Source organism: Anthonomus grandis, chromosome 12, assembly GCF_022605725.1.
Source record: "Anthonomus grandis grandis chromosome 12, icAntGran1.3, whole genome shotgun sequence".
Taxonomy (NCBI): Eukaryota; Metazoa; Arthropoda; class Insecta; order Coleoptera; family Curculionidae; genus Anthonomus; species Anthonomus grandis.
The window spans coordinates 11,146,256-11,167,244 of record NC_065557.1 but is presented as its reverse complement, the minus strand read 5'-3'; the positions used below and the strand labels follow the sequence as shown (position 1 = coordinate 11,167,244).

Sequence of the window (20,989 nt, the reverse complement as noted above, 5' to 3'; positions counted from 1 at the left end):
TCGTACATTTGTCGCCATTCCTCCCTTATTCCAGGGCGCAAGTTTTCATCGATTCAACACAGAAAACGATCGATAAGAAGAAACTCAACACCCTTAGTATTTTAATCAAAGTGCCATGTGACTTACATTAAATATTTTCAGTTGATTTAAATGCCTAGAAAAATTTGTTTTAATGCTGTTAGTGCAACCAGTAAGTATAAAAATGTTTATTTTGTGGGAAGTGCAGATTGGATCTTTATGTTAAAATGTTTTGGTCAGGGGATAGGGCTGTGTGTTAGAGATGTACCTACTCTTTTTTTTAATAGTTAAATGGTATTTTTTATTGTTTGTTACAATAGGATGACTAATTTATTCCCCAATCAATAAACTATTAAGGCTCATTAAAAATTTAGACAAATTGGTGTTGTTGATTAACAACAATTGATTTTCGATTTGCTGTATTAATATTATCCCTTTATTTACTATTAGGTGCAACAATACGTTAGTTTTTTAAAGTTATTATATGTTTTTGTATTTTATTTCTGTCTTGTAGGTGAAGATCCAAAATACCGTTTAATCGAACTAAACAGCCACGGCCCTACAGTAAAAGGATGGCAAAGCGGAAAAAATTGCGAATATCCGCAAGAAATTATCCTGCAGCTAGAAAGAAAATGTGTACTGGAAAAAATTCAAATTTTAGCCCATCAGTTTATGATACGTAAGTATCGCGTTGATTGAGAAAGATTTATTAATAATATAGTTAGTCATCTTCAAGGAAATCCTTGTGATGTGCTATTGTTTACCAATTTTTATACATCTGAATGGAAAATGAATACAAATTACAAAAACTACAGGCGCGTACAAATTGCCTTTAATGTCCTTTTTACGAACCCAATTTTTTACCAAAGTGAACATACTCAGAACATACCATTTCATTACACATATGGTACTTAACTGGCTTAACAGCCCTGAAGGAGCAATTCTATTTCAGGAAACGTCGGTTTTTCGAATCTTGAACAAACTCACTCCAATAGGATTTTTATTAGTTTTAATTAGGGCGAAATGTGATCTTTATGTAAAAATGACAAATTAAAAGATTTTTCCAAATAACAGCTTGGTTAGATAGAAAGGAGCTGCTTTTTACAAAACGCATTGCTATTTTTTTTCAAAATGGCGTCCATCCGCCATTTCGAACTACTAGAAAAATAACGAATTTAAGGTTAATAGAAAATAAGAAAGGGACTTTTAGCCGGCAACTTTCAACAACTTTCTTCGGATAAAAAGTAGTGTAACAATTAAAAGTAATCAAAAATCCCATAAGTAACAACCATTTTTCTTCTATAGCTTCCAAAATGGAATTTTACTCAAGTAACCATCTGTCAACCGACCCAAAAACCATAAAATGGGAATATATAGGATACGTAACGCTTAGCAACAATGAAAGTACCGAGTTTAAAAGTAGGGAGCTAAAATATGCCAATGTCCCTAAAACTGAAGCAAGCATGATCAAGCTAAACCTCTGCGAAAACCACAAAAACAATTTAAATGCATATAACCAGGTAAAAACTAAAAAAAAACAATTAAAACCTTCTTTTAAACAAATTCTACTTTTTTTATAGGTCAGCATAATAGCAATAAACATCATTGGGTCAAATCTGCAAGCAGAACCAGATCCACCCAGCGTAACAGACGGTCAACTATCAAAACTAAACGACATAATCAACAACCCTGAATACATCTCTCCTTATGACGATTTAGCTTTTGAGATGTATGTTGCTCCAGATATCCAAAAAATTATCAGGGATATGGAGATTAAAAAATATTTGGCTGTCATAAGTAAGTCAATTAATAAAATTTAAGTTAGGAAAGAGTCAAAATGAAATGTAACATACACAAAGTGTCATACAGGGTGTTCATTTGAAAACTTCCCACCACGGATTTATCGAAAACTACTGTTTAAAAACAAAAACGCCGAAATAGGTCAAAAGGTTTGTCTAGGCATTGCCGAACGGGAGTAACATAGTGAGGAGGAGCGCCGTCTTGCTGGAAACATATTTCAGACGACGAGTTTCCAGATAAATGGATAGGGCGAAGGGGGCCTATAGAATGGCCTACTAGATCTCCTGATATAACGCCGTTAGACTTTTTTCTATGGGGTCATTTGAAATCTATTGTGTTTACTCCCCAACCTAAAAGTTTGGATGAACTTCGTCAACGCATCATCGACAGCTGCCATGATATCCCACAACATGTTTTTGAAAATGTGCGTCAGCAATTTGAACATCGCCTATATCATTGTTTGGCCAAAAACGGGTAACATTTTGAACACTTATTGAAATAAAAACTGATATTTTCATGTCTTTGGTTTTTATCTATACAAATTAAGATAAACAACGATTTTTCTAATTTTCTCGAAAACGAATCGACCGATTTAAAAAAATCAAACGTCAAAATAAAAGACTTTGAAAGACCTTTTAAACAAGCTAATACTCGATATCCCTTACCATTTAAAATTTTTAAGGTGATGACCCTGGGAGGCAGAGGGTGAAAGGGGGTGAAGTAATTTTAGGTTAGAAAGTTGTTCCCCTTGACAAACCTTTTGACGTATTTCGGCGTTTTTGTTTTTAAATAGTAGTTTTCGATAAATCCGTGGTGGGAAGTTTTCAAACGAACACCCTGTATAAGGTAACACCATGTATAGGTACAGTAAACTGATGAACTATGCATCTCCACTATATTGAAGTCTTATCTTAAGATAGGACAACTGTTAAAACTTACAAGCGCTATTCAAAGCTTAGAACACACCCTTTTAGCTGTTTAAAGCCATTTGACTTCGTGACAGCGATTCCCTTATCTTCCTCCAATATAAAGAATATTACTTAATCGTTAGGTCAGGTGATCTTGCTGGCAACCTTATTCTAAAACTCCCAAACCTGTCGTAGAGAGCCTCTCTCTCATTAAATGTAGACCAATATCTCGAATTATTCCTATCAAACATGCCATATATGAAAACAAAACTCAACATTTTCATGCCACTCGAGTCTAATTACTCTTACTTTGGAAACTTTGTTTTGTGGCTAAAATATCTCGAATTAAACACCGGGTGAAGAAAATATATTTTTTAATGTTTTACAGGCGAACGATTCGAGTACGCAAGAAAATTGAAACATGCTATGTTGAGACTGAAGACGGCAGGAGAAAAACTGGGCAAATACGAATTGGAAAAGAAACATGCCATAGAGAAGGAAGATTACGAGAAGGCCAGCAGCAAAAAGGCACAATTGGAACAATTTAGGGCTGAGGTTTTTGAGGAGTTAGGAATTGAGGACCTGTTAGAAGTTAATGGGGTTAGTAGAAATTATCAAGCAACTTTGCTAGGCTCAACTTGTAAAAATATAAAACTAGTTGTGAGATCCCCTATATGAATATCCACAAATATTTTTATTTCATACTTGATCTCTCCAGAATAATTCATAGAGTTTTTAGATCTATTCGATCCAAAATTGAAATTTGCAGATGGAATCCCCAATTTAAAAGCTGAATATCTAGACAAGATAAGAATATACTTTATTGTTAAGAAATACAAAGTTTTCTATCAACAAAAGCAGGCTAATGATTAAATCGTAACAATCTAACTATTTGTAACTATACCCCAAACTAAACTAAATTAACACATTAAAATTAAAAACATGTAGAAGTCGGATAAGTACAATTAGATACAAAACATTTAAAAGACAGTCCACCGATTAAAATTTGGTAGAGTACAAGTGTAAACATATGCTTAAAATACAATTGCTAGGTTCTCAATTAGGTGGTTATATAATATATATATTTAAAATCTTCTGTCAAAAAACTCTCCCAAGGTATATAAAGACTCCTCCAATGAAAGAGTTTTTAATTTTCCTCTAAACTGTCTGACAGAGACAGCACGTCAAATATTCTTAGGAGGATGATTAAATATTTTCCTTCCCTCATATATAAAAGATTTGTGAGTAAGAGTATGTTCCGGAATCGGTAAGAGAACAGTAGATTCTTGTCTGGTTGGAAGGTTGGCTCTGTTATTATTTATTTTCTGATTGCAGTGCGTATAGACAAGACTAGCTGTCTCAAGTATATATACCAAAGCGAAAGTCAAAATTCGGAGAGTTTCAAAATGCGGTCTACACGACACTCTCTGGTGAACATTTGCCATGAAACGAACTGCTTTTTTTTGAAGTATCAAAGGTATTTTTAAATAATATTAGCTAGAGATGGGATTCAAAAAGAGAAAAATCGATTGTCCTAGCCATTTCAACTCCCAACTCCAACCTAACACACCTAACTGTAAAGCATATTGAAGAAAGTTTTTTGCTTAATTTAAAAATATGGTCTTCAAAACGCAGTTGGCTGTGAACGTGAACTCCTAAAAATTTTGCTACAGTTTTATTGTCAAGAGGATTATCTCCAAATTTAATAGTTTTTATATCGCATTTAAAACTTAGTATATTTGATTTGCCAACATTAAAAACAAAGCGGTTCTATCTAAAAAAATATGAATCTTCTCCAAAGAATTAATATGTTGTTCATCAATAAGGTTCCAAGCTATCTAACCTTCGTGATTTAAATTGTTATATACTTTCAAATTCCAAAACAAATGATTTAGTAGTTTCACAGATATCTTTCGGAAAACGTGATCCAGGACAGACTCTACAGATAAACTTAGATTGTAAGGCGTTCTTAATAGTAGGTCAAAGGCCTTGGAGAGGTCAGTGTAGATAAAATCAATCAAAAGAGACATTTCATAGACCATTTAGTTCGTAGCTGTCTATTCTAATTTGGCAGAGCATTTTCAGTTGAGATAAAAATTATTAACAGCAGCGACCACCTCAACTTTAGACATCCTAGCATAGTCTATACATTTCAAGATGAGAAAAAATCATACAATAATATAAATAACTTACTTATCCTTTATCCTCAGATTTGTCCAAAAAACGATGAATCCGTCGACACATCCTCAGCAGCAGAAAACAAAAACTTACTCTCTCCGACCATGGTGAGGTTTGACAGAAGATCCAGTTCACCGAATCAACATCAACTAAACTCAGCGTCCCCATTACGGCACCCGAGCCCTAAAACCGGATCCCCTTGCACAGGAAGCCCTATCATGAGTAGAGGGTCGCTTAGAAGAAGAAACAAATCGGCTGGAGCCATCGCCAAGTCCACGTATGAGATGTATGAGGAAAAGCCTTTACCAGCTTTAAGACAGTAAGTTTGAAATTGATTCTAGTTAAAATTTATGTTTTATCGTATAAACGGAGTTTTAGCTCTCAAACCAACGAGTTTCTACGCGAATGCCAAGTAGATCCGGAACATAAAACATCGTCAAAGCTAACTGAAAGAGAAAAGAAACAAGCCAGCCTACCAATACTTGTTTTTGGCTGTGATATTGTGGAGAAGTTCTATTCTAAACATTATTTGGATAAAGAAGAAGGGCTTAACAAATTAAAAGAGGAACTTATATCATACGATAATACTAAAATGCATACTGCTAATAAAACTGCCAGGGCGGCAGTATTCTTGCTACATCGAGCCTTAAGGGATAAAGTTTTCACTGTATATAATTTAGCTAATGAGGTTATCAGGTTGTTTTTCGTTCAATTTGTACCTGGAAGGTAAAAAAGCTTTAAAAATAATAAATTACTTTTTTGTTATTTGTATCTATTTTAGAGTTCTTCCAGCAGAGGTGTCTAGAAGTGTGGACAAGCTTTTACCAGAATTACTCACCAAATCTGGAGATACCAGTGCCCGAATTCACCATATGGCAGTCCACACTATACTCACTATGGCCGATGTCAAAGCCGTCAGGTATTTTCAGACTAGTTCTGGCATGATTGTAAGCGATTTTATTTAAAATATGTTTACAAGTTTCTTAGTAACTTAGAAGCTTCTTAACCACTAATTCATTCTAAAGAAAATCATTATTTCACCTCAATTTTTCTAGAGATCTTCATATAATACCAGTGCATTTGAGTAGGCAAGTTAGTAGCAGTACTCATCCTAGATTAGCGCTCAGTAGGGCTGAAATGGTTGAACAACTTATTCTGAACCACGGAATATCAACTGATAAGCAAAGGTAAATTAGGCTAAAGAGCCTTAGGCATTCTTAGTTCTAGACAACGTGAATCAATAGTTATTTATGTAATAGGTGTGTAAAATTATGCTTTTTTTATGAATTGACATTTTGACAGCTCCCATGAATTGCAAAACATTTGTTTATTTATATGTTTAATTGTAGAAAAATAAAACAAGATAAAAACAAATACAGGAAAAAAAAATTAAGCGGATTTGAAATTAGGACTTTTTGCGTGCAAATCGGATACCGTAACAACTTCGCCAGGGACAACTGGCAAGCAAATTTGTAGACCAAAAATTGTATTATGTTGCTATTCCTTCTTTTTTTTAATCGTATTTTTATTAATACAATAAACCAAGTAAAATAGATCAGCGCGTGAATGTTGGATATAATCGCTACCGTTTATAATTTGTGCGTCCACAATAAAAATAAAGTGGGTTTTATGTCCCTTAACAAATTGTAAAGTAAATGTGAAATAAATCTTTACCTTACTTTACACACTGCATTAAAAAGGTAAACTTTATAAGACCCTGAAGATTGAATATTTTGGAACGCTTACAAAAAATATAATTTACTTATAAGTTGTTAAATGAATGTTTCTTGTTTATACGTTCCGTAGTGGTCTAACGTGCAGGACCCTCTCTGAATTCGGGGCAAGTGGCCTACATCATCCAGCAGAAGCAGTTCGAAAAGTCTCAGAAAGAATTTTGGTTCTTGTGTACAAAGTAAATCCGCGTATGGTAAGAAAACAGCTGCCTCCAGACGATGACATCACAAGAAGAAACTTACTCTATCGACAGTTATTTCATGAATTTGATACTATAGATATGCAGGTGTTGCTTTAAATTATAATCAAGAAACTTTAACGTGAACAAAATGTTTTTAGCGTAAACGGGAGCTTTTGGAGAGAAACCGCGTTATTCAACAATACCCGGCGGTGAACGGTGAATGCTTTAGTCCCGAGCCTAAGGAACCAAAAAACGAGATCAGCAAGTGTATCAGCACGGGGAATATTGAACATATTGCCAATAATTTTTCGAACAATGACAACGGTAAGCAGAACTTCTCGATTTCGAAGAGTCAAAGTGGTAGTAACATTGGACCGACCAATGGGGATAAGAGGCACGATACTGGTTCCAGATCAGCTAGTGGTGTTTCTAGTCCGAGCAATAATTCACAAAAAACAGATTCTGAACGGTAAAAAGTACCAACATTTTCAGTTAGTTGATAATCAAAAATTAATGATTGATTTCAGGCATTGTATATTTTGCAATCAATCGGAAAAGGTGATTCTTTTGATGTGTAACTCGATGAACTCGCACTATTGGCGCTACTGTCCCATGCTAGTCAGGTGTAAGCATTGTAGTCAAGTGGTAGAGGTGGCAACATTAACAGAGCATTTACTGATGGAATGTGAGAAGAACGATTTGTTTATGCAGTGCTCTCAATGTACTGAAGCCGTTAGGAAGGAGGATAACCAGAGTCATTTGCTAGAATGCAATGGTAAGATTAGTTTAAATTACTGCAAAAAGATATTTGTATCTATCTAATTAAAAATCTATCTAACTAAGCCGAAGGATGGAATGTGGTAATCACAAGTGATAGATGAGCCTTGATGAAATATTTAAAAAAAAACAGCTTCAGCCAAATACTAAATATGAACTCGGGTTTCCCAGTTTGTAACAATCTGCGAATAAAGCAGCCAAAAATGAAGCTTTTCCCTGTCCTTAATATTAAGCCAGTTTAATTCTTTGAGCTTATGATTTACATGATCTTTCAACATAAGATTACAAATAAAACAAATGCAACAATTTTGTATTTTTTGCAAGAAATTTTAAGATTCTACATCTAAACACAGGGCCATACACGAAATCATAATATGAGGGAACAAGAGGGTCTTATCAATATTTTCTTACCTGAAAATTTAGAAGATGTTTGCTTTTACACAAATTTCCCAGCGGAAAATATACTCTTTGGGTGACTTTGGACAATTGACCTATTAATCTTAATTTTGTATCAAACATCACTCCAAGATTTTTATACTCTTGCACAACTAGAATGTTTACGTTTGCCATATTTATATTCATGTGCTCGGGCGACCACTGGTTATTAGGACCAAAAAAACATTACTACTGATTTTCTTCGGTTGTTAATTTCCAGCATTTTGCATGTCAAAAAACATTCCAATAATGTGTCAGATTAATAGTTCCCGAGATACAGCCGCTATCCAGGCTTAGTGAAACAGCCTGTATATTAAAAAAATCTCAAGTCATTTTGATGCCAATGGCTTAGGCAATCGAAAAAACAACTTAACCACCATATTGGCCTCATAAGATTGAGGTGAAACTGCTGATATAGATCATTCAATATTGCCGAACATTTATAGAATTTTCAAGTAATATTACATGGTGCCCCTGTCTGAACTTCAACCTATTGGTTTCAGTAACATTATTTGTTTGTTACAGAAATATTTACTTGATAGATGTTAATGTGTAACAATTTTTTTATCCAGTAGTTTATCTGCGTCGTCTATTGTCTGACAAGGATCTCATCAAGACCAATTACTCTTTACACTATTGATTATTGATATATCAATTTTTGTAAATTTTTATTGCTTGCTGATGACCTGAAATTGTTTCTCTTCATGGAGTCCAAGGTCCCACGGTACATTATTAAAGGCTGGTTTTGCAAGTGAGTGATGCACGTATAACCTAAAGGTTTTACTTTAAATGCTGTTTAATGATTTTCTACGTCTCACAATCCCATTTTATTTGACTATAGTATTGGTTCATATACACTGGGTTAAAGAAAGCAATGGTAGCAAAATATCATAAAAAAAGAATATTTTTTAACAAGAGACTTTCATTTGTGCTTCGCATTAAAACGCAAGTTTAGAATGCATATAGAAATTTGGGCTTTATTTCTAGATGCAGTAAAGATTTTTTATGCTCTGTCTTAAGAATGTTTTAATGGTTCCCACCCGTTTTTCGGATTTGTAATTTTATCCCGAATGAGCAGTTTTCCAAATACTATTATTCTGTAACCATTTTCCCAAATGTTGTTTTTCCCGAACAACTACTTTTCCCGGCAATCATTTTTCTGAATACTTGCTTCTCGAAATTATTTCACCGAATATTATCCCTCCCAAACAACGAGTAATATTCAGTAATAAGATTTATTCATGGTTGGGTTCAAGCGCCTATTTCTATTGACCCCCGGAGTAATTTAAAAGTTCGGGTGACATACTTTTCCGGAAAATGATTCAGTGCTTCAAGAAAAAAACAGAAACAGATCATTGACGCAACTTTCAAGATGTCCATTAAAGATCTATTTTTGGAGAACGAATAACTGACCAATCATTTTTATAATTTAAGACGATTTTGCAACAATTTGATATTATTATAGTTTTTTTTTTGTAAAGGGTGTTCCAATAAGAGGTTTCGGATGCTGGTAACGAATAAAATAATTTTTTTATAACATACTTGCAAGTTATTAAGGGCAGTATCAGTAATTTAGTGCACAATTTTACGTGGATATATATCTGCCAAACGGTCACCCACCGGGACTTCTTCGGCACAATTCTTTTTTTGAAATTTTCCATTATTTCTAAACACATTTCTGGAGTTATATCACGAATTATTCGTCTAATTTCTTCTTTGAAAGGTTGAGTGGCTGGGGATTATTTCGTACGCTTTGCTTCTTATATAGTCCCACAAAAAATAATCCAGTGGCGTCTAATTTACGTCCCCATTCCTTGAGATAATCCTTCCTCCCAACCGTGTATGCAATAAGTTCAATGTGTCTCGTGCTGTATGACACGTCGCATCAACTTGTTGGAACCACATGTTCTCTAAATTCATGTCCATTATCTCATTCCATAAAAAACCACTAATTGGTCGGTATCCCTCTCCGTTTACTCAAAAAACCATGGTCCATTGATACAACCAACTCAAAAACCGCAACAAACTGACACGTTAAGCATGCCTTGGCTTTTTGTGTTTGTGCCCAAGATTTTCATTGCCCCAGATGTGACAATTTTGTTTATTTACGGTTATGTAAATAAACAAAAAAACTTCTCTGTGTTTTTGTTTTTAGGATCCAATTGCAAAAAGTACGGACGAACTCACACTTTCACGAATAGCTTGAATATTCTTAACCGAACGACCCTGACGTTCCCGTACTTTTGTTTTGATATCTTGCACATATCCGGCAGTTTCGAATTTATGCACTAGTTTGCCAATGGTTACTTCTGATGAAAGTTTGTGTACACCAACGCAATCACGAATTTGCTGATATGTGGCTCGCACCGAACACCCATTTTGAAAATATTTCTTAATAATGTAGACACGTTGTTCGACTGTAGAGCCCTCCATTGCTAAAATTGTACTGAATTCCCCAATGAAATAAAAACAAAATAACATAAACAAAGTTTGAGCTAAGAATAGTACTAAATAAAAACATTCGAAACCTCTTATTGGAATACCTTTATATATACATATATAAATAATATTAAGGACAAATTTAAGAATCTAATTTCAATACTAATATAACTTACTGCAATCCCCTTTTAAATTATAAGACAATTTATGTCAGCCATTAAAATTTTAGATGTCCCCGAAGGATATACAAGATGTCCCCTATGCCACAAAAACCTGGAGAGCACCGAGCTATGCTGGAAAAATCACTTTATGGGGACAAGCAATCTGTGTCAAAAAAATACTAGGGTAAAAAATGTAAAGCAAGTAAAAATACAGGTCTAAACAATTTTATAAAGCGTTATCAGCATTTACCAACAATCACATTTTATCAATTAAATGTTGTTCTTTTAAATTTCTGTGCTGAATATTTGTAGTTGCGGACGAAAATATGAAGAGTAATCACATAAGAACTTGTTTTATCTCATCTAACGTATTAAATTTCGAAATTTTATGATATTATCAAAATGCACTTAAGCACTCACTTTTTTTGTGAACAAAATTGGTGCTGTAGAATACACTTTAATGAAAAATCAGTTTGCTTATTACTGAATCAATAAGTATTTCCGTCCTCTATTGGAAGCATTTTTGGAAATGTCAGTACGTTGTTTATAATGTCTTAAAAATAGTGGATAGTTTTTTAGACGTGAAACGGATTTAAAAAGCTTTTAGTGTAAGTAGTATTTCATAACTGTTCATTAAATTATGTTTATTTACTGTGTTTTATGAAATAATAGTCAAAACATGGCTGTGAATAATGAAAAGGAGGGGATAGTGCAATGGATATTTCCTGTGCGAGTTACGTACTAATTTTATTAATAAGTTTCACTTATGTCATATTAAAAATATCGAGACATATTTTAAATGTCGTAAGGTGTCAACAATAAGTAACTCTTTACATTTTCAGCAATTTGTTTATTGTATTTTCTCACGTGTTGTACATTTTAATAAAATTCTGTTTTTGACTTAACTAAAATAAAAATAATACCAAACTTAATGGCGTTTTATTATTTTAATTCGTCGGTGAGAGCTGTACCGTTTTCATTAGTGGCTTCGGGACATTCCTCCTCTGGTTTTTCGTCAGATTTCTTAAATTTGCTGACATCTAAATAAGGAATTTATAAATAAGTTTTGTAAGATCAATTGAGAAAAATTGTAACAACAATATCAAATGCCTTTCGTAATAAGCGGATAAATATCGCTGAAACTATTAGTGACAGTCAAAAGGCGCTTATACAAGTAAAATAGAGCGTTGATGCTTATCGGAGTTAAGTTTTTAAGGGAAAGTCGGATGAATGCAAAAAAGAATTGTTGTACAGAGCAGAGTTGAGCCGATTACTTAAAAAAAGTAATTTGACTGCTAAATCCCTTATTGAAAAATAGTATGGTATTAATTAGTGGTAGTTAGCAATCTAGAATTTAACTACTCATTTACCTACTGTTGCAAACTAATTGAATTCCCGTCTTAAATTCCACTGAGGTGTACATTGACTTGCTAAGATTTAAAAAATATAATACAGTCAATCTTTACATCATCTGTGCCCCAAAAGCAACAAAGACGTAGGCGTTTTTCTATAATTTAAAACTTATCGTACTAACCCTTATTAATGCTGCCTCAAACCACCATCCTAATTATGAAATAAATATTCCTATTAATTGTGATTTAGATCTTAAGTATGATCTTTTTGTTGACAATTTAATTTTTTGTTGACAAAACAATTTAATTTAGTTGTCAATTTAACAAATATAATAAAATCAGCATACGAAAAAGCAACAACCAAAATCCCTATATCAAATTCACACCCCCTGGTTTTCCCAATGAGAATCAAAAACTTGATTAAAATAAGAAATAGACTAAATAAACAGGCAAGGTTATACAAAGACCCAGAAACAAAAAAAATCGCAAACAGTCTAACCAAAACAATAAAAAATGAAGTGTATGACTTCAGAAACGAAAAATGGAACAACTTTTTAGAAGAATTAAATAACAATGACGAAAACCACAAAAATTTTTGGAGGGTTTCAAAGATACTGAGAGGGGAAACAAAAACAAATTTTCCGCCCATACAAATAGAAGATGGAAGCCTAGTGTACTCGGACTTAGAAAAAGTCAAGGCATTCAACAAATCACTAGAAAAACAATTTAACATGAATGAAGGACCTGAAAATCCAGCACTAGAAGAAGAAATTAAAAATACATATAAAATAATAGAACAAACACTACCACAGAATATAAGAAGCCCTAAAAAAATTAAACTTCACGAAATAAAAGACCTTATAGCATTACAGCTAAACAGAAAAGCACCAGGTTACGACAATATAAATAATAAGATGCTAAAAAAGCTACCTGACAACACACTAATGGATTTATTAATAATATATAACCAATGTCTTAACCTGTGCCATTTTCCTGAAGCTTGGAAAAGGGCAATAGTGACAATGATACCAAAACAGGGGAAAAACTTAGCAAAACCGGAGAGTTATCGACCCATCAGCCTGTTACCAATAATTGGGAAAATTTTTGAAAAAGCGGTACTTAACAGGCTGAGAGAGGAAACGGAAGAATTAAAAATAATCCCCAAAGAACAACATGGCTTTGTGCAGGGTCACTCAACAGAGATGCAGCTGGCGAGAATTCAACAAAGCCTTGTAGACTCATTTAATGCAAGATATTCGACCGCCATGATCACACTCGACATCGAGAAAGCTTTCGATCGGGTGTGGCATGGCGGATTGATACATAAAATGATAAAATTCGGTATGGTAAGGCCGGCATGGTAAAACTAATTCAAAATTTTTTAAAAGGAAGAGCTTTTACCTCCAAAATTGGAGATAAAACTCTACCATATAGAGAAGTGAGAGCGGGAGTGCCCCAGGGCTCCCCTCCCTCTCCAATACTTTTTAACATTTACCAGGCAGACATACCGAAAAACGATCACTACTCACAACTAGCATTATTCGCTGATGACACCTGCGTTTTCGCCAGTTGCAAATACTTGGACCAGTTAAATGCTTATATACAAAGCCACATAGACAAACTTTGCCTATGGGCAAAAACATGGAAGACAAAGATCAACGAAGACAAGACGGAAGCAATTCTAAATACAAAAAAACAAGATCGCGACATTCCAAATTTGGTGGTATTGGGCACAGAGGTTCCCTGGAAGAGCGAGTTTCGCTACCTAGGGGTCTTTTTTGATAATAAAAATAATTTTAGTTTCCACATTAAAAGGCAGCTTAATCAATGCAATGGCTTGGTACAGAAACTTTACTCATTTCTGGGTCGAAAGAGCAAGATGTCGATCGAGAATAAACTTCTTGTTTATAAACAAGTCATTAGACATAAGAGAGGATTGTCGCATTGAGACCATAGAGGAGTTTATAAAAATGAAACATATTAAATTTAAAGAACGCATAAGGTCCCTCGAGAACGAAGAATTAAAAAAATTCCTACTTAAATGGCGAAAAAACCGACCATGGAGAGGCGTTTTCTCTTAAATGTAACCCAAAAGGGGACCCAAACCAAGCGCAAATTGTCTGTTCTTCGACATCGCAAAATCGACCTCATTCAAAATGCCATTTGACGGTAAAAACCCAAACGACATCGTTTAAAATGCTGTGCTCTCTCCGCTACTAAGTGCAAAGTAAACAATCATCAGCTTTCGCTTTGGGGTGGGGGGGCGTGGCCCCCGCTTGGGCGAGCCACCAATTCCAGAGCGATCCAAACCCATAAATATAACCCACCTTTTCACGTCCCGACAGTCGATTCCCATGCTCCGAGCCTTACAAACCAAAGCACTCTGATGCGGCCACATAAACAAAAGATAGGCGCCTAAATCTCGGAAAATAAATATTCAGAAGACCGGCAGGAGCCATGTTGCTAGTCCGGAAAAAGACCAGTGCCAAGTTGAAAAAAGTATGATCTTTATTATTTTGACTATGTAAACTGTGATTTTGTTGCTATTCATATTTATCTTGCTAGCATGAATTGGGATATTGCTTTTGATCAGCAAGATATGAATAAATGCATTGATATTTTTTACAATACTCATTCAATTAGTTTCAATTAACATATTAAATCATTTTTCCAATTTTTCCACTTGGTTTAGAAGAAAATTACAGGACGTTGTTAAAAAAAATATTGCTCACACAAAATACAAAAATAGTAAGCTAGATACTATTTATAGAATGTAGAGCAACTTTAACAACAACAATAATATATTATACAACTATATAATATAATTTAACTGTTGTAGTTGGTTGCCACTTCTCACCTTATGCGGAAACTATTTTATTCAACTAACTTTAAATAATTAACGTTTAGAGGGCAACAGATAGATACTGAAGAATAAAGTCAATTATATTTTTTCATTATTAGTTTGCTTATTTTGTACTGCAAGTAATTTATGTCCATTATTAATTTTCTTTTTCCAGTAAATGGGTATTTTCTGTAGGTATATGATTACACAGGGCTTTCAAAGTTAAATCGGCAGTATTGCTAACTTCGGTTACTTTGTAGCTCTAATAATAACGAAGTTAACAATATTGCCGACTTAACTTTGAAAACCCTGTATATGCTAATTATTATAAAGAAGTAAAACAATTAAGTATAATTACTAATAGAACAAAAGTAATTAGAGTACAACTACTTTCTTAAAAGCAGTTAATAACTACGGCTCAACTCTGATAGGTCAAATTCTTTGACCAAGAAATACTATTAAACAACTCTCTTTTCAAGGAAAACAGCTAAATAAAAGTAATTCAGTTGAGTAACAAAGCTGATTTTTAAATCCGTTATACAAAAAATATCCAAACTCTTACCATATTTTGATATATCGCCCCCAAGCAACCTCAATAAATGCACAGTACTATGTTGAGTGGTATAACACCTCAGCGAGGTGGTTCCCCTCCAACCACTTATGTGGATCTGCATTTCTTCATCTTTCAATTTTTCTGTGTATACCAGTATACAACTTCCTGGACCTAAAAAATAAATAAGTAATGAAAACCGAGAAACAGACTTTTTGTGACCGCTAAACTTACTCAAATTTTCTACTTGGTCCTGAATAGTTTTAGATAAGCTAACAATCTGGGGTGAATTTTGTGGGTCATTATTTGTAAGCAATACTATCAAATCCTCTTTTGGAATAGTCACTTTCCTACAATCTCCTATGTAAGGATATATGCTTTCTAGACCATCATTAGCAATTCTAAAATAAAAAATATATTAATAAATGTATAGAAACGATCAGGTTTAATTTACCTAAAGGCACACTTCATATTCTTATTATCACACCTAACAAACGCTTTAACTCCAGTATTAATAAATTTGATATTATCCTGGTTAGTAATGACCAAATCCCTGATCGCGGCTGATGTTAAATAAATATTCTTCTTCTTCCCTTCATTACATCTGGTAAGTAGACATTGAGGGTCAAACTTATCAGAAATGTTATAAAAACTTTTGATGTCGGTCCAAACTTCTTCGTCTTCTTTGAAAAACACATATGGATCTTCTCTGTAGACATCTTTGCGGCGGCGTTTTCTTTGATTTTGTGGCAACCTATAAAAAACAGGATTAAAAAGACTCGTCCCATTTTATCATTTATCACATTTACCTCTCATCGAATTCCCTCTTTTTAGCCACGTCGGTTTCTTCTTCGACATTTTCCGTTTCATTTTTCTTTTCTCTGGCCGTAAAAGCGCTCACTTTCTGAAGCACCGCCACAAAGAAGGCTCCAGTGTTTTGTTGATGAGGAAGAATTCTAATGCTGGAATAACAAAATTAGTTATAAATGATAAAAACTAGTTCATTTTCTAGCTTACCAACGATCTAAATGGTATTTAGACTTATCTTTAGTTTTAGGAGGAAACATTTGGGGCCTTATGGTGGTTTTCCATTTTTCATCAACTTCTTCAAACGTTTTGTAAAATTCTAAGTTTCTACTTGAGACCAACCAGTCTTCCATACCTATACATATGATATTATTTTATTTATATGAAGGTAAATATAAATTTTTTTAACAATACACTTAAAAACATGTCTATGAAATAGTACAAATTAGAATAGTTACATACCAGGTGTATATTTTAATCCTGGCAAAGACTCTGATGCATTAACCAGCTCCAAAGCTCCATTTGACTCGACCAACATCCTGTGAATTACTGCCTCATTTTCCACAGGATTTATTGAACATGTTGAATAAACTATTCTTCCCCCAATAGTGAGCAGTTCTGCAGCTCTCCTTAGAATTCTATATTGAATTCTGCAAAAGAAAAATGTGTAAACGGAAAATCCAAAATGTGTAAACTAATATTTGACTGACCCATGAAGGTTCAGGGCATTAGCAGGTGTCCATTTCATCCATATATCAGGGTTTTTCCTTAAAGTACCATCTCCAGAACATGGTACGTCACAAAGGATCCTGTCAAATTGAATCTATGGAAAAAAATTATAAAAGAAATTGAATTTAATTGTAGAAAAGTTAATTACTTGCTGAGTTGACCCATCAGCTAATGTCTCAAGCATGTTAGGCAAACATGCACTGTCATGGTTAATAACAGCCACACATGGAGAGTTCAGCCTTTTAGCTTGGTGTACCAACATGTAGCATCGTTTGTTATCCACGTCATTTGCTATAACATAACCTGAGGGGATTGGATCGTCGTTTTTATGTAATAGTTCCAATAACTGTGCCGTTTTTGAACCGGGGGCTGCACACATGTCAAGAATCTAATAAGTGGTATTATATAAAATGAATGTTCTTTCTGCAAAAAAGAAATTTACCTTATGATGCGGTTGGACATCTAAAGCCAATGGTGGAATCATACTAACAGTTTCTTGCCTAGAGATGGTGCCATGTTCAGTTTCGGATATAAGGAAGTTATGGAGCTTGTAATAGGCTTCCAATCGTCTGATGTCCTTTCTTGTTAGTTCTAATTGCCATGCCAACTTATCAGGATACCTATGTATATATACAAGATTGACAATAGTGAATTTTAAATACTAAGTAGTTAATATATATTTTTTTTTATCTAGTCCATTCTTGAAGTGGAGTGGCTATAATATAGCGAGTTAATATTTTAAAAAAGCAGAGTTCAGTATCATATAGAGAAGATATCACTTCTTTTAGATTTTATTTAGATGTAGGATGTCTTTTATTATATGTTTATATCTTATTTTATCTGATTTTCATCTATTTTTAATTATTTATTTATTTTTCATTTTAATCCTACTTTACTTTTCAATTTATTGATTTATTAATGAGGGCACCTTTCGTATTTGTGCTTCTCAAATATAAAATATGCCTCATCTGGTATTATGGATGATGATTTATTGCCAGTACTTGCAAACTGTGCCATATAAAGATATCTTAAATATTCAGAATCTTTTGTTGATGTCAAAAATCCTAATTTTTTATCTATGAATATTTTTTTTGCCTAACTGGTTGTCTTTTATTAGTACTGCATTTGATATTAACATTACAATTCATGGGATCTATGAAATGTTATATTTGGTTTCTAACTCTGATGTACCCATAAAAATCTTTTGCAATGGCAGCTTTCTTGAAATTTCGGGAATTAACTAAGTCATGCATAAAAAAAATTCCAAAAAGAATTTAGGAAAATTTAGAAGAATTTAATTGTTTGCTAAATATCTTCCTTATCCAGTATTTATCATACTCTGTTATATTATCTGGTGTACCTGCATTGCTCCTTAATGAGTGCATAATATTATGCTAATGTCTAGCCAAACCAGTGTTTAATTTGTTTAATATGTCATTAAAGAGGTGTTTTTCCTACATTTTGGAAAAAGTCATAATGATATCCATATTTAAGGCTGGCGATGTCACCAATTAATTACCAAGGAGTATGTATACAGTCAAATCTACCCAAACTCAGTTTTTGGAATGGGCCGTTCTACTGTTACCAACCTCACTTCTTATGAGAAATGTCTCTTGGGTGCCTTTGAAAAAGGTTTTTATGATTGTATTTGATTAATGCGGTGTATAGTCTTCTCAAAAGCATTTCATAGAGTAAATTTTGCATTTATGCTTGCGAAGTATGCACAGTTGGATTTTGGCTTAAATATAATTTCTTGGCTAGAGAATTATTTGCTTGAGAGATTTCAGTCTGTAAAACTGAAGAATTTTTTCTCTTAATCTTGCCCCGTCCTCTTTAGTTCACCTTGGCATTATTTTGGATTATCATTTATACGACATGTTGAAAAATCCATACAAAGTATATATAAGTTTAGGTTTTATATCTAGATTTGGTGGCAATTTTTCATGTTCTGTACTTAAAGTCTTGCTTGGTTCATTGGTAAGATCTGGTTTGGAGTATGTGTGCCCTGTTTGATCTCCCTGTTATAGGTATGATATTAATGACAATGAAAGAGTACAAGATAGATTTTTAAGAAATTGTTCTTTTTAACTTCCTAAAATTAATAAGCATATTGACTAAATCAATTTTATCTATGTTTTTGATGGACATCCTCTAGTTAAGACAACTAAAGGCTGATTTGTTTAATTTTTAAATGAATATATGAAATCCTTTCCTTGGCAATAGTGGGTAATTAAAATACTAATACTTAAATATGTAATAAGCTTTTTTGAAGAATGGTAAGTAATTGTAATCAAGGTACAAATTTTGTACCTTGTAAGTGCTAAAATTATTAATTTTCCCAAGATAGCTAGGATGAAGAGAGTTAGAAAGGCCAGTGTTAAGAAGTCTTAAAGAAATAAACTCTATTTCTCTAAATACAAATTCATACTTCCACTTTAATTTTACAGTTGGCTGCTTGGTTGGATTAATAAGGGGATATTTTGGTAAAAAGTTCTTAATCAAAATTAACTTCCTGTATTACCTACTTTGGCTTAGCATTACATATTATGAGATACCCTATAGACTAATTTCCAGAATTGAACCTTATAAAATTGCCTTAAAGACAAATTAAATTCAGTATATTAAAAAAATAATAAATAAAAAACAAAGCTTCTATCAAATTTTCGGCAAAGGTCTAGTTTACCATCTATTCCAAAAATTGCACCTAAAATTATGGTGAAAGGCTTAAGAATGTGTGTTATTTAACTGGAAACAATATTCCAATGGCAAAGTAGCAAATTTTCAAGTGTTTTTTTTTTCCAAAATAAATAATTTTTACATTTTAATTATACCTGGAATCTGAAATTATAAACCCAACTCAACCCAACTTTTCTGAGAACCGTACTTAAAATGATTGGAAAATATGGTCTAGTTTTGACACTAACATGTGAGGAAATGTTCCCATGTCATTTTACAATAATGAGTAAATTATTTACAGCTATATAAATTCTTGATTGAACTTGAGTAATATAAACTCATATAATTCCAGGTACAATTAAAATATATAAATGTCAATTTTTTTTTTGTAAATGTTACATATTTTATGAACATTTTTGAATATAATTTGAACACAAATTACATTTTTGAACTTACAAATTTGCTCTTTCAACAATGGAATATTGTTCCTGGTAAAATATATATTTTAAGTCTTTTCTCATAATTTTAAGTATAATTTTACCAAGTTTTTTTTGTAGATTAATTAAAGATCAAGTTTGACCTATATTAATGTGATAATCTGTTATTAACTTACCAAGGTAATGGAAACATATTGACTGGTTTGTGATCTCCCTCTTGCTGAACACACTCCTTAATAAGTTCACCTTCTACCAATTCAAGCATTTTTTTTGCCACCCCTTTAGAACCAGTGATTCTAAATGTCGATGGCAAGTCAGTTTTCATATACTGGATGAACTGGTCAAACTCTTCTGGCTTGCACACATTTTGGGTCTGTAAAAGCATGGCGAGTTAAAAAAATCTTTTTTTGGATAAGTGCATCTTTACCCTGTAATATTCAACAAATTTTTCGTTTTCCCTTACAATGTCATTGTAAGTTATGTGTTGCTTTCTCTCATCATTTTTTTGTGCTGGATCATCTTTCTGGAAATTAAACATAAATGATTATTGGGTTTGCTCACATTATGACGTACAATGGGGTACCTGATGTCGCTTTTGATGGCTGAAGTAATGGTTTTTTCTGAAGCCCGGCTTACGTCTACCCATTACACAAATGCTTGTCTTTAGTGCTTTGGTATATAAATCTATTTTTCTAATAAAAATAAGATTATAGGAGAATAAACAAGAGGTAAATTTTCAAAAATATACAATTTTACTGACAAAAACAAACTTGTAGGCTTTGAGGTTAAGGTGAGATGCTCGAGGTTAGGAAACATTACAAATCCACGTTGTAAAATGTCAATGTCAAAAATTGTATTATTATTTTTGTAATAAAATATAACATTGAGAAATATATTGGGAGTTGCACAGATTGAGCTACACATGCTCAAATATTAAAATAGATCACAAGAAATTTTTTTTATTA

At 33.2% G+C, this 20,989-nt stretch overlaps 2 protein-coding genes across 4 annotated transcripts; one reads left to right on the top strand and one right to left on the bottom strand.

Moving 5' to 3' along the window:
• Nucleotides 1–62: 62 nt before the first annotated feature.
• On the top strand, nt 63–11,563 carry LOC126742863 (centrosomal protein of 104 kDa). Of its 3 annotated transcripts, none has more exons than XM_050449682.1 (13): nt 63–190; nt 533–697; nt 1,324–1,538; nt 1,599–1,815; nt 3,115–3,326; nt 4,937–5,223; nt 5,283–5,630; nt 5,686–5,823; nt 5,960–6,091; nt 6,711–6,924; nt 6,978–7,288; nt 7,347–7,594; nt 10,700–11,563. In XM_050449682.1, exons 1-13 carry the CDS (start codon nt 151–153, stop codon nt 10,849–10,851), a joined length of 2,679 nt encoding a protein of 892 aa, XP_050305639.1. In that variant the 5' UTR covers nt 63–150; the 3' UTR covers nt 10,852–11,563. The 3 variants fall into 3 exon arrangements, with proteins under 3 accessions (XP_050305639.1, XP_050305638.1, XP_050305640.1); XM_050449681.1 differs by having other exon boundaries at nt 5,277–5,630; XM_050449683.1 differs by lacking the exon at nt 5,960–6,091 and having other exon boundaries at nt 5,277–5,630.
• Nucleotides 11,461–20,845, bottom strand: LOC126742864 (tRNA (cytosine(34)-C(5))-methyltransferase). The gene is made up of 13 exons (XM_050449684.1): nt 20,608–20,845; nt 20,452–20,547; nt 20,201–20,397; nt 17,354–17,531; nt 17,060–17,299; nt 16,893–17,005; nt 16,645–16,832; nt 16,393–16,537; nt 16,185–16,337; nt 15,830–16,129; nt 15,610–15,776; nt 15,388–15,549; nt 11,461–11,671 (listed from the first exon to the last, which is right to left on the bottom strand). Exons 1-13 carry the CDS (start codon nt 20,668–20,670, stop codon nt 11,574–11,576), a joined length of 2,100 nt encoding a protein of 699 aa, XP_050305641.1. The 5' UTR covers nt 20,671–20,845; the 3' UTR covers nt 11,461–11,573.
• Nucleotides 20,846–20,989: the final 144 nt, after the last annotated feature.